General features: G+C 30.5%; 2 protein-coding genes across 2 annotated transcripts; both read left to right on the top strand.

The window, feature by feature from the left end:
• The first annotated feature begins 1,345 nt into the window (after positions 1 to 1,345).
• Positions 1,346 to 5,083, top strand: LOC123898148 (gibberellin 2-beta-dioxygenase 8-like). The gene is made up of 3 exons (XM_045949037.1): positions 1,346 to 1,814; positions 2,846 to 3,167; positions 4,556 to 5,083. Exons 1-3 carry the CDS (start codon positions 1,372 to 1,374, stop codon positions 4,784 to 4,786), a joined length of 996 nt encoding a protein of 331 aa, XP_045804993.1. The 5' UTR covers positions 1,346 to 1,371; the 3' UTR covers positions 4,787 to 5,083.
• Positions 5,084 to 12,284: 7,201 nt separating this feature from the next.
• Positions 12,285 to 13,319, top strand: LOC123895723 (protein NDR1-like). The gene has a single exon (XM_045946210.1). The coding sequence runs from the start codon at positions 12,415 to 12,417 to the stop codon at positions 13,054 to 13,056; it is 642 nt and encodes a 213-aa protein (XP_045802166.1). The 5' UTR covers positions 12,285 to 12,414; the 3' UTR covers positions 13,057 to 13,319.
• Positions 13,320 to 13,461: the final 142 nt, after the last annotated feature.

Here is a 13,461-nt window from a genome sequence, read left to right as displayed (position 1 = left end):
CCTGCACTTGAGTACGTAATTATTAGACAAAATGTTACGATTTTGCTTTGATATTGCAATTTTATCATCATAACATTCGCTGAGAGGTATTATGATTGAACTCATTTGGTCCATACAAAGTTTACGTATTATTTGTGGAAATAAATAGCTGAAGAAGGTAAAAGATTTGCGGTCGGAAGCGGGAAGGATAAGCAAACGATAATTTTATAACAAGAACACAGGTTTGTAAGCAACAAACCTGTATGATAAAGTTTTGAAATCCACAATTTGGAATCCACCAAACCCTATCCATTAGAAAGAGAAAATCTCTATAATTTTATTCAATGAAAAAAATATCACTCAAGGCTACAATAATTTAGCTTAAATAATTTTAAAAAAAATAACAAATCTAGCTAAAATGTAAAAATAACAAATCAAGCTAAACGATAATAAAAAAAATAACAAATCTAGTTAAAATATAGTAAAGTCCACGCGATTAGCCTGTCACATTGATTAGGCCATTCTACTAGCATTTTCCTATAAACACCAAAGGTGTACACACAATCAATCAAGCTATATATTTACACAATTTTATCGCTTTATTTACCATTATTTTTATGCATTTCTTTGGTAGGTAGTACGAGAAATATTATCTCACACCAAAAAAATCACTAAAAAGAAGTTTCAGTGTTTTTTTATTCTATCTTTGTTAAAAAAACACTAAAAAAAATCCAATTCAAAGTGACTAGGTCCATTAATGTTTTAGCAAAATAGATAAAGCGAACAAAATAATTATGAGAATTATGCTCTCTAAATATTTTGCATTTTTTATTATGCGGTCCATTTTTAATAGTTGGGGTCAGACCTCCAAATAGTCGAGATTGAGCCTGACACCATACTTAACGATCTTTGAAAGTAGTTAAAGCACCCGCAAGTGAGGAACATAATTCCTCCCAACTTAATCGCTTGAAGAAAATTCAATCAATATCGAGAGCTTATGAGAGCTATTAGTGGATTCCACAACTAAATTTTTAAGTTCAACAATAATTGATAAAAAGACACTAATTTTGAAACTGAAAGGGTAAAGTTTAGAATGATTTTTTCTTTCGGAGCCAAGGTCAAGCAAGTCAAGGCAGTTGTTCGAGCTCTGGCCAAAATTTTTAGAATTTTTAAGGGTTGAATTGGTTTAGGAATTTTTAAGGGTTATAATTTTTTGTTAGACCGCTTTTATATTATGTCACGTATAAAATTTTGCTCATACTCTATAATTTTTCTGGCTCCGCCACTGAAACATTATGTGAAAGTCTATCGTACTTATGTGTATATATACACGCTCTCTCTTATATCTTCTTCCAAAAGGACAGTCCCTAAGCCACCATTAATCCCTCACAAATGGATCTCCATGAACCACCATTTTTAGAGGGCTACAAAACCCTTTTACAAGGCACAAATCTTAATGACATAAGTAACTACAAATCCTCTATGGTTGACAAGTGTGAGATACCATTAATTGATCTTAGCCGTTTAAACTTTGGCCACCTTGAGAGAAAGGAATGCATGAAAGAAATCATTGAAGCATCAAGAAAATGGGGGTTTTTCCAAGTTGTGAATCATGGAGTTTCAGAAGAGGTGTTAAAGAGCATGAAGTTTGAACAAATGAAAGTGTTTCGTATGCCTTTTGGAATTAAATCACAAGAGAATTTCTTGAACTTGCCTTCTAGAAGTTATAGGTGGGGTAATCCTTCTGCCACAAATCCTAAGCAACTCATGTGGTCAGAAGCTTTACACATGTTTCTTCCTGATATAGCAAAGATGGACCAACACAAAAGTTTGAGGTATTATCTTAATATAATGCATTGTTATCATCATGTGTGATTTTATGATCAAAATATGCAGCTAAATTTGCAAAACATGTAAGCACTTATTAGTAAAATAGGATTTAGTTTGGAGTTTTGAAGCCTTTTATTTCATCAATTATTCTAGCTCAAAGTGAAAACATGATTAGCTAGGAGTTTTGTTTGTTTTGGTTTCCACAACATTTCTCTACATTCCTCTACAAAATCTCACTCATAATAATCATCTCTTCATTTTCCCTCATATTCTATCTCCTTTCAATCTCATCTTGAGGTACATGAGTCTCTTACCACTCATACCAACCTCACATTGGTATTCAACTAGCCATTTGACTGACACTTAGAGTATGATTGGTGGTCATAATATGAGGCATAATATATGAGGCATAATAGAATAATTGTAACAAATTAAATATGATTTTCTTGTAAATATATTTTTATTATTTATATATAATATTTATCAATATTAGTATATATATATATATATCTTTATTTAAGCATTATTTGAAAATAAAATGTAAATTATTTACTTATTTAGTATTGTCAATGAATTTTCTTAAAAAATTATATAAAATAATTTAATTACGTATTTGGGTTTTAGTATTCTTTGCTAATTTATAAAACTTAAAACTATTAAAAATTAATTTCAAAAAGATATATGTAATTATTTCACAAAGGTAATCTCTTTATTCAATATGACACTTATTATTCATAGTTAAAAACAAAAATATTACATATTTAAAATTTAAATAATAGAAAGAAAAAAACGAAAATCATTTTATTATGTTTCATATCATATGTATACCAAACACATGATAGGAAAACTCATATCACTATCCTATCATATTCTTATTCAGCTTTTTATTATATCATATTTTATCTTATTTTGTGCATTAAACGAACCATAATTGATTATTATAATTTAGAATTGAATTCAAAGTATGAGAGGAATGAATACACAATGATTGCATGTATAGCATCTATTTTTTAATTTCTAATAATTTTAAATTTAGGTCAAGTGTTGAAGACTTTGTAAAAGCAGTTACCCCTCTAGCAGAGAGCTTGGTGCAAATTCTAGCTGAAGAAGTGAACATCAAATTCAGTTATTTCCAACATAATTGTTCAGCAAATACTTGTTATCTTAGGTTGAATAGATATCCAACATGTCCATTCCCTTCAAAGGTGGTTGGTCTTTTACCTCATGAAGATTCTAGTTTCCTTACTATACTTCATCAAGATAATATTGGGGGATTGCAATTGATGAAAGATGGAAATTGGATTAGTGTTAAACCTAATTCTCAAGCTCTCATTGTTAATATTGGTGATTTATTCCGGGTAATGATCTCACCAATTTTGCACTTTTGATATTTTTTCAAAATATGCATGATTTTAAGGTAGACATTTAATATTTTTAGTAAAAAATAAATATTATGATAAGAAAACATGAAAAACAATCTTCCGTACATTTTTAAGTGTTGTTTTAGAAGAATTTTTATGTTTTTATTTGAGTGTCGTTTTGATAGTTTAAGGTACAGTTTGTCAATTATACCCTTACTTCATTAACTCCAATTCACATTTTCCATAAAATTTAATGGAGAGGGGAATAATGAATATGTTAAATTTATTTGGAAAGAGAAAGTAAAAGGTAGATTTAATGAAGGTACGTAGAATTGGAAAAAGAATACAATAATCTATTACGCTGGTTGAAGAGAATAACATATATAGAAAAATGTTAAATAGTGTACTGTGACACTAGTTATCATAAAACAATATCTTAAAGTTTGTGGAATACTTTAAAAATATAAAGAGTCATTTTTTCAACATTAATTTTGTATTTATCCGAAAATGCCATTTAATATGACCCTAATATATTATTAAAATTTACTGAAAATAGGAAAAAGGTCCACCTTTAAACCGAGTTCATATTACTTAGACACTGCTTGTTCTTTGGACAATGAAATGCATTTTTTCAAAACTGATTCGAATTGAAGTTGTCTTCATCGTATTAACACTGAATGAAAGTCAAAGAAATGAGGTCTTAATGTCACCCCTGTTCCAGCAAATCAATCATTCCCCGAAAGGATTCTCTCTTTATTATGTTATTTTTCGCATTACTTATTTTTTTTCTTTTTCTTTTTATTCTAGATTGGTGATTGGAATGAACTATTTCTAAATTTAGATGATAAATTACGACTAAAGTTAGATTATGACGCCTCAAGATGACTAATTAGCAATAAGCAATTATGTTCATAGAATTAATTTACGACTAATGATGGTAATTAATTATTAGAGCTTGGAAGTTAACAACATTTTCCAATAAGGAAAATTCTTGAATATCTTAGAGTTTGGTTGGATACATCGATCACAAAATTTTATTTAAAATTTAAATTTATTTTAAACTAAATTAATATAAAAATACAAGAGTTTTTTTTTTTTTACGAAAAAAATAAAGGAGTTGTCATCATTGAATAATAACATTTTTTAGATAAGTGATTAATTGGCTACCAATTTACATGGGCGGATCTATAGTTCGGCCATTCCAAGCATTTGCTTAGGTTCTAGTGAAAATTTTGGCATTTTAATGATTAGTTTAGGACGAAACTGATTTTTTTTTTGTTTAAAATTGAATTTTTCAATATAAAACTAAATTTTTTGTTTATAGCTGATATTTTATCCAGACTTTATAAATTTTCTATTTTCGTCACGGCCAATTTATGCCGCAGGCACTAAGCAATGGAGTGTACACAAGTGTCAAACATCGAGTGGTTGCTGCTGAGAAAGTAGAAAGATTTTCTGTGGCATTTTTCTATGGTCCTTCCATTGATGCAGTGATAGAGAGCAATGCCACGCCACCACTTTACAGAAAATTTACCTTTGGAGAGTACCAAGAGCAAACTTTGAAAGATCTTAAGGAAGGTGGTGATAAAGTGGGGCTTTCTAGGTTTCTCTTATAGAAATAGAAACAAACATTGATTGGTAGATGTAAGAAAAAAATGGAGCCATTGTAATAAATGAAAGTGACATTTGATTATAAGTACTACTAGATTCACAATTAAGGGCCACATTAAGTTGGTATCTTCCAATCACATTTCGACAAGTATTTTTCCTCATCTTAAGGTTCAATGTAAGTTTAAAGTTGTTCTTGTTTAATGTTAGGTCAAGTTAAGGTTTCTGCGTGATTAGTGAGTGTTTGATTTGATTATGTATACTATTTGAGTTTATTATAATATAAAATATGTACTTTATATGTTTGTTCCAATAAATATATTACTTATTTATTTTTTGTTCCATAATATTTTACTTTTTGCTTTTAATCTTTATAAAAATTTGTTTGTTTTTAGACATTACAAATATAAAAATTATTTTATTTTTATGAAACAAATATAACACTTTTTTTTACTAATGTAACACTTATTACTTTTTTTTTTACACTTAATAATTAGTTGTGGGATTTGTTTTTCGTTTTAATCAGTAATTAACATGGGTATGAAGTGTGTAAACCAAAAAAAAACAAGGGTAAGAAGTGTAACTTTATTCTATCTAGAAGCTTAGAAATAAATGTATTTTCTTAAGAATTTAATTGAGTTGTACCGAATGTGTAAACTAACTTTACATGATTACTTATTAAAAAATCGTTAATTTGTCATGTCATATCAAGAAAATTGAGTTATGTGGCGGAAAACATGTTTGCTATTGGTTAACCATGCAAAATCATTTTACACTATTAGTGCATATTCCATTTTCGCTTTTCTAAGATAAATCTCTAGATGGTCTATTGATTACATATGAGGCAAATTTAAGTTAAGTCTTGGAAGTGGTTTTTCAACATGAATATAAGCAAGATTGTAATAATCGAATTTTTACTTTGATTTGTTTTGTCTAGAAAAAATCAAAACGTAAAATCGTTTATTTTACCTCATATTAAAATAACATTAAATTTATATACACTATATAATATATGAGGAGGGTTATATTGACTCCAAGAGTAACTTTAAAAAGTTACTCCACATCCCCACCCTTGATTTTGTTTAGATCTAATAGACTAAATTTAATTCTCCATAATAATCATAGACCTCATCTTCCCTAATTATTCTTCACAACATTATGATTCCCTCTTTTCAAAATTAATATTTTCCTTTTCTTTTATTCTATCAATTAAGGAACAACATAGGTCCCTAGATCAAAATCGTCAGGAAGAAGAAGATAAAGGTTCTTGACATATTCTTCTTTAGGGTTAGGTTTAACATATATAAGATTACAATTAATCTTAAGGAATGACACTCTAGCCTTCATGTTGGAAGCAAAACCCTAAAAATCACATTTTTCTCCCCTCTTTCCGCTGTTGTAAAAACAGATATACAATTATATAGCAGGATGAACAATGTCACGCCCCCAACGTGAACAGTGTCACGCCCCACGTGGTCACCAGCAGAAAATCAATTTCCTGCTGCTACAACAATCACACCCCGCGTGATCCAACCCACGCCCTGCGTGGTACTCTGTTCCTGCATCAATTTTCTATTCAATTTGAAGGCAAATCTCAACACATAGAGTGCAGTTTAGTTTGCTCAAGGTGTAAAGGTAATTTTTTTTTTGTTTTCTTTTTGTTGTATTTAACTTGTATCTCTTGTGCTTTCTTTTCTAATACAATCCTCCTTAGTTTTGCTCAAAACAAATAGAAAAATAAATAAATAAATTATAAAATAAATAAAATTAAATAAGATTAAATTGTACTTTGGTCTCTAAATTTTATAATCTAACAATTTTGGTTTTTTAAGTTTGAAAATAGCATTTTTGAACTTTTAACTTCATCCTCAATTGTAAAAAAGATGGCCCTTGATTTTAACTGAATCACCGCTTATGTGGGCATGTCTTTTTAAACATAAGATACAAGCTTTTTTTTTATAAGCAAAAAATTGGATTATAATTAAGGAGTATAAGGGTACTCATCCCTTACGATTCAAAGAAAATCACCTTAGATGCATTGGAAGCAAACTAAAGGATTGTTACGCCAGTCAGAAAATGCTAAATTAGCATTACTCTCTAATCGGCCTAAAAATCAAAACCAAAAAATGTAAATAATTTGGTTCACTAAAGAAGATACATTAACACAATCTCCTCTAAGATACAAGCTATGATTTTTACCTTGCGAAAACCCTAGCAGCAAGTGAGTAATTAATATTTACAAGGACAAAAATCGTCAAATTTTCAAACTAGGAGGGCATAAATTGTTTTGAAACATGGGGCAAAATTGTAATTTAACCTTGAAATAATTGATTTATTTGTACAACTCATAGTTATTGTACATCTTGCCACTTTTCAACTTTAACTTGTGGTGTTCAAGATAATGTAGGGTGGGGGTGTGTGTATATATATATATATTTATATTACTTCTCTTATCCAGAGAGATGAATCCAAAACTGTAGGAGCATTTGAAAGAATTGGTAATGTAATCAAACTCCGAGACTGAAACTTAGTACAATTCCAACCTCTAATTGTCTCTTAGATATCTATTTTTCTACCTATAAGGAGACATATTCTATCTTGTACGATAATGTGGGATCCTTCAATTGACAAACTAAGGACTAATTTCAGCAATTTGTTAACGTTTTAGTATTGGACTCATTTACATTTTCAAAAGACAAAAAGGTATTGGAATTTGGATGGATTCATTTATCTTGTGCTTCTACCTAACCAAAACCTTGCAAAACTTATTCTCATCACATAAGAAAATTGCTTTTTAGGTCCCGTAGTGCTCCCAAGCTATGATTATTATGTAAAAATTTGAAAAATGTCACTTAGGAATGTACGTTCTAAAATTAATTAATTTCGGATCCTATAATTTAAAATTAGTTAATTTCGAATTATAACTTCTGAAATATTAAAAGAAATTGAAAATAAATTACTTCAGAACGTATGTTCCAAAATTAGGGATATTTTGGTCAGAAGAATAGAGGGGGGCAGAAGAACAATTTTCATCACATAATTGCATGGCAATGGAATCTTTTTTATAACTATTGGAATGGATAGAATACAAACCACATGGAAACATAGACTTCATGATAGGATGAATCTTTTCTTATGTATTGTTTGCTTGAGTAAATTGTGTGTATTATTGTCCTTGCAGTTTTAGTTGTTGTCAATTCAAACCACTGTTATGAATGCAACAAAATAAAGTGGAACAAATAAGGGGTTCGAATAGGAAAATATAGTGTACCCTTCTGCTAGTAGAAAAATCATTGAACATGGAGGATTTATTAAAAATCATTCTAGAAATGTATATTTTGGCAAAATATACATTTCTAGAATATGTAGCTATAAAATATACCATATGTATTGAGAATTGTATTTGAATTGGATGTTGAAAAGCAAGAAAAACAGGTTTTGGGGTTGGCTAGGGCGCATCCCCCTCTGCGCAGGGCGCAATGAACGGCTGATATGGTGCCTCTGCACCTGAAGCCTGCGCTAGGCGCAGCCAGGTTGGCGCTGGGTGCAGCCTTGCTGGTATAAATATGTTGTTGCTGCGTTTTCAGATCTGGGGGAGACGAAAGTGAAAGAAAAGGAAGGGTTTTGCAAAGAGTTTTGTACCAACATCAAGCTAAGGTCTAGGAGAGTTTATCTTGGGTATTCCTTAGGGTTGGTAACTCATTTCTTTCATCTTATAATGTTTATTAATTGAATCTCTTGGTCACGAGGAGAGATTCGGGAAAATGGTAGAAATAGGAAAAAATCTATTTCTTGCAACTCTTTTGTATTGATTCTTTTGTAATCAAGTTTTCTATTGATAGTGGAACGGAGAATGGCTCCTCCCCCAGAGTAGGTTGGTTTTAACCGAACTGGGTAAACAAATTTATCGTGTTCTTTATCGCTTTCATAGTTTTAGCTTTTGTGTTTAATTGCTTATTCATTCATTTTGTTTTAGTTGCTTATTCGTTTGCTCCACACACTAAAGGATTATTTGTTGATTAATTATTTAATTAATCAATTATGGATTAACAATAATCAATTATTAGAAATTATTATTAATATAAACTATGATTCATTATATTAAGCACTTAATTATTGATGAATTATTTGATTGGGCTCTTGTTTCTGAATGGACCGTGATGGGTTGGACCATTCAGCCTGTTGGGGAAACCAGACTAAATAGTCTCTTTAAAATGCGGAATTAACTCTCCCAACCACCTGTGCAATTAAATGGACAACCAGAAAATTCCAATAGCAGAGCAAAATAATAACGACGATAAAATAAATATCAGACACCAGAATTTTACGTGGAAAATCCTCTCAATGTGAGAGAATAAAAACCACGGGCCTAGCCAGATAAATCTTCCACTATAAATCAATAATGGGTACACAATAGTCTTCTAGTAAATACTAGGAATACCAATAATCATCACCTAAAGGTGGAATCAAACAACAACTCAACTTCCACACAAGTGGGTAAACTAACACAACCTAGAGAGAGATTTAAACAACCAATAAAAATTATCTAAGTGATAGAAAACACATACTCAAATTGTTACTTAAACCAAGCAACACTTTATCACTTGAATCACAAATCTCTTCTTCTCCAAGTCTGCCGTAGCACGCTGTGTTGCTGTTGTTGTTCTTCACTTCTTTTTTCTACCGTGTTGTATACCACACATACATATATATGGTTCTCAAATTAGGGATTAAAGAATCCTTTTTTCTTCTCACGTGACAATGTCACATGGCACACCATGGGCCAAGCCCATTAGCTTTTAACACCTCCCCTTTTATTCTTTCTTTTCTTTTTATTTAGTTTTCTTATAATTGGTGTGGGCCCCACTTGGGGAGTGAACCCACCCAACAAAGCCAAGCTCAATTAGAGGTCTCTGCCCTCAGCCGTTCAGTTATATAAACGTTATCCCTCTCCGCAATCCTAAAGGTACGCCTGCGTTATTCCCAACTCACAATATGTTATAATCTTGTATCTATTGATCTATGACTGTTCATTTAAAATCCTTCATTATTGGTATCAGGGACGGACTCAAGGGGGGGCAAGCAGAGGCTCCAACCCCCCCTCCCCCATGCATATATGTTTAATATGTATAACTTTTAATGTATATGAGTTGTTAATGACACATCTTAATTTTCCCACTCTTATTTTAGGTGCTTCTAAATAAATTATTGTGATTTTATCTTATAATTTTGAGTTAAATATATTTTTTGTCTTTATAAAATTAAGAGTTTTTAAGTTTTGTCCTTCAAAAAATTTACTTTTAGTCCATATTTGTATTTTATAGCAATTATTTTGAGGACTAAAAGTATCAATTTTTTGTAAAGATATTTGAAAATAGGGACTATTCTTACCAAACTACAAGATTTTAGAGGATATTTTCACTTAAAATTTAATAAGACTAAACATAAAAACTCGTTATTTTATAAGGACAAAAAATATATTTAACTCTATTATTTATTATTATAAAAAGAAATTTGGCCCCCCGTGTGATTGATTTCTGGATCCGTCCCTGATTGATATGGTTATCTTCGGATTCACAACAATATGTATGAAAAATTAAACAAATTAAATAAAATTGGGTAGCAAAGGCTATCCCAAAGCTCAACTGAGCTTCACCTCTGTACATAAATATGATATAAATATGATATGATGTTATAGAGATCAATTGATAATAGTGTTTGAAACTCAAAATCAGTTCTTTAAAAAATGACTATTGGTGATGTTGTATCTTGTAGATGATTTCTAATTTCTAATTGAAAATGAATAAAGAGCCCCTTCTGAATCTATAGAACAATAATAGTTGAATATATATATATATATATATATATATATATATATATATATATATATATATATATATATATATATATCAAAATTACATAAATATTTATAAATATCTGTTATTTGTCAACAAAAAAAAAATCATTTGTCTTTTGTTAGTTAATTAACCTCCAATTGTTATTTCATTAGTTAGTTTGATATATGAAATTACTAACAAAAAATACTGTATTTATAATTTCGATACATGTCTAACTTGATTTTTCGATTTTCTTTTCTAAGTCAACTAAGGATTTGATTTGATGGGCTTAGGTAATTAAAGGCCCAAATGTCAGTAAATTTGGTGAGATGGGCTCTCTATGTATTATGAGATATTTTCTCTTTAGGCCCCATGGTTCTTTTTCACCCTCTGGATTTTACTTTTTTGCCCTTCAATAAAAACTTCGGTTTCTACGAATCGAATTTTTTTTGCCTTGAAAACAAAATTCGGTTTCTGTTAACCGAAATTTTCCTGAATTTGAACTAGAAAAAACTTCGGTTTCTACGAACCGAAGTTTTTATCAATGGCAAAATTGGAATATTGGGGTATAAAAGATACATGGGGCCCGGAGAGAAAATATCGTATTATGAACAGAAAATTGGGCCCAAATTTCAAACGCTTGAGACTCGTTCTCTTGGGGCCAAGAACACAACTGAATACATATTTGATGTTGATAGATAATAGATGTAAGATGGGGACCACACGCCATATGTACTCGTATGTATGTTTGCATAACTTAACTCTGATTTGACAGCACAAATAAATATCTAGACAAAGATTCTAGTATTCATCAAAGAATTTTCTTTTTGTGATAAGCAAGCCAAAAGAAAAGAAAAACAAAAGAAAAAACTATTATTCATGAAGATAGGTTTCCGTTGCATCGTTTTTAAGAAAATCACGAGCATATTTTGGTGGAGAAACATGAGTTAAGAAGTCAGCATCTGGAGGCTCTAAGTTTAATGATAAAATCCGCACATTGATTTTTTTCTATAGATGTGTGAAGAGAAACATTAATTGTATTATAGGCACCTTGATTCCCTTTTTTGAAGAGTACTCCTTCCATGCTAAAATAAGTGTTGATTTAAAGTTGTTTCACATAGATTAAAATTAAGGCAAATGCTAAATTATTTCTAATATGTACCAATTTTACAAGACCCTCTATATTATTAACTGTCTTGAAAACATAGTAAGATTTAATTGACTAAAAGTAAAATTAGAATACATTATTACTAATATTACATTTTTTTTAAGAAGAATTATTAATATTATATTGAAAAGATCCCGATAAACATAACTCAGTTGATAATGACATGAACATTCAAACTTCTTCATTTTTTTTAGTCAAATGGTTTAATGGCTACAAGTTCTACCGTTAACGTAGAGAGTAAGTGAGATGACCTTCCGATCCCTCCATATATAATAATACAATTGTATTTATCGATTGAGTTAAGCTCACGAGAAGTCTACTTATTTAGTTCATACATTTCTTTTGAGACATAATATAATCCTATAATAGTATAATGTACTTCATGAACATTGAACCCACTTATGAAGTGGTCGGTGGTATTATAAAATGAAAAAAAAATAAAATGCAATTTCATGTAAATAACCAATAAAATACATGGAAACTTCTTAGTAGTTCACATCACAGAAAATCATAAATAAAAACCAACCAACCAACCATTTATATCACTTCAATAATAGAAACTGAACCAAACAAAACAAACACAAAAAACCCACTTACACTTTCTCAATTTCCCAATCTCCGACCACCATAAATGGCGGCGAAACCCAACGGTTGTTGTTCATGTTGTTCAGGTTTTATATTAACCATGGGATTAACATCCTTATTCATATGGTTAAGCATAAAAGTAGACGAACCACATCTCTTCATAGATCGAATTTACATTCCTACCCTCAACAAAACCCTTAATTCCAAATCAAACACTTCTTTAATCTTCACCTTAAAACTCGTTAATCCAAACAAAGACAAAGGACTTCAATACGACGCCGTTCATCTTAATTTCAGCGTTTTCACCAATCAAAACACGACACGTGGAATTGGTAATGGTACAGTTGAGAGATTTTATCAAGGTCATGACAAAAAAGCGAAGAAGATTGTAACGGTAAACGGTGTTGGGAATTTAACGGAGAGAGTTAACGGGAAGGTTTATTTGAGAGTGGATTATGTAACGGCGGTTAAGTATAAGATTTTGGTTTGGTATAGTAAAAGGGATCATTTGTGGGGAGGGGCAAATGTGGAAATTGATGATAATTTGGGTTTGAAAGTTGGGAAGAAAGGTGTTAGGCTTGGTGGAAATGAACCGGTGAAGATTGTTTCCGGTGGTGTTAAACTGTGTGGAGGCTATCGTGCGCTTGTTGTGTTTTTTGTTGTGTTTGTTGCTCTTGGGTTTACTTGACTTTGACTCAGTTTATTTATCAAGTAGTTTAGCGGTTAGATTCAGTGTGAAAAATTTAAAGTTCAAATTTCGGTCTCTTTAATAATTTTTGGAGCTATCAATTGAGCTATTTTTGCGGGACTGATGGATTTTATTTTTGTGTTTATTATTTAATTTGATTTGATGTGGGTGTTGTGTTTTCCTTTGTTTTTTGTTTGAAGTATTCATGTTGTTGTATATATATATGTTGTATTAACATCTAAATATGATTTATGATTAGTGTATTGGTTGGTTCCATTTAAATATGGGTTGGAGAAGAAAGGAAAAAGGAAAATCAATAATCTAGGAAAGAAAGGAAAGGGGACTTGTTGATAAGAAATGAATGGTGTCAAGCCATTTGTCAAATATGTTCGGGTCAACTTTGAG

Source organism: Trifolium pratense, linkage group LG7 (genome assembly GCF_020283565.1).
Source record: "Trifolium pratense cultivar HEN17-A07 linkage group LG7, ARS_RC_1.1, whole genome shotgun sequence".
In the NCBI taxonomy this organism is placed as follows: domain Eukaryota; kingdom Viridiplantae; phylum Streptophyta; class Magnoliopsida; order Fabales; family Fabaceae; genus Trifolium; species Trifolium pratense.
The sequence above is the reverse complement of the archived record's forward strand: the minus strand, read 5'-3'. Positions and strand labels throughout refer to the sequence as shown.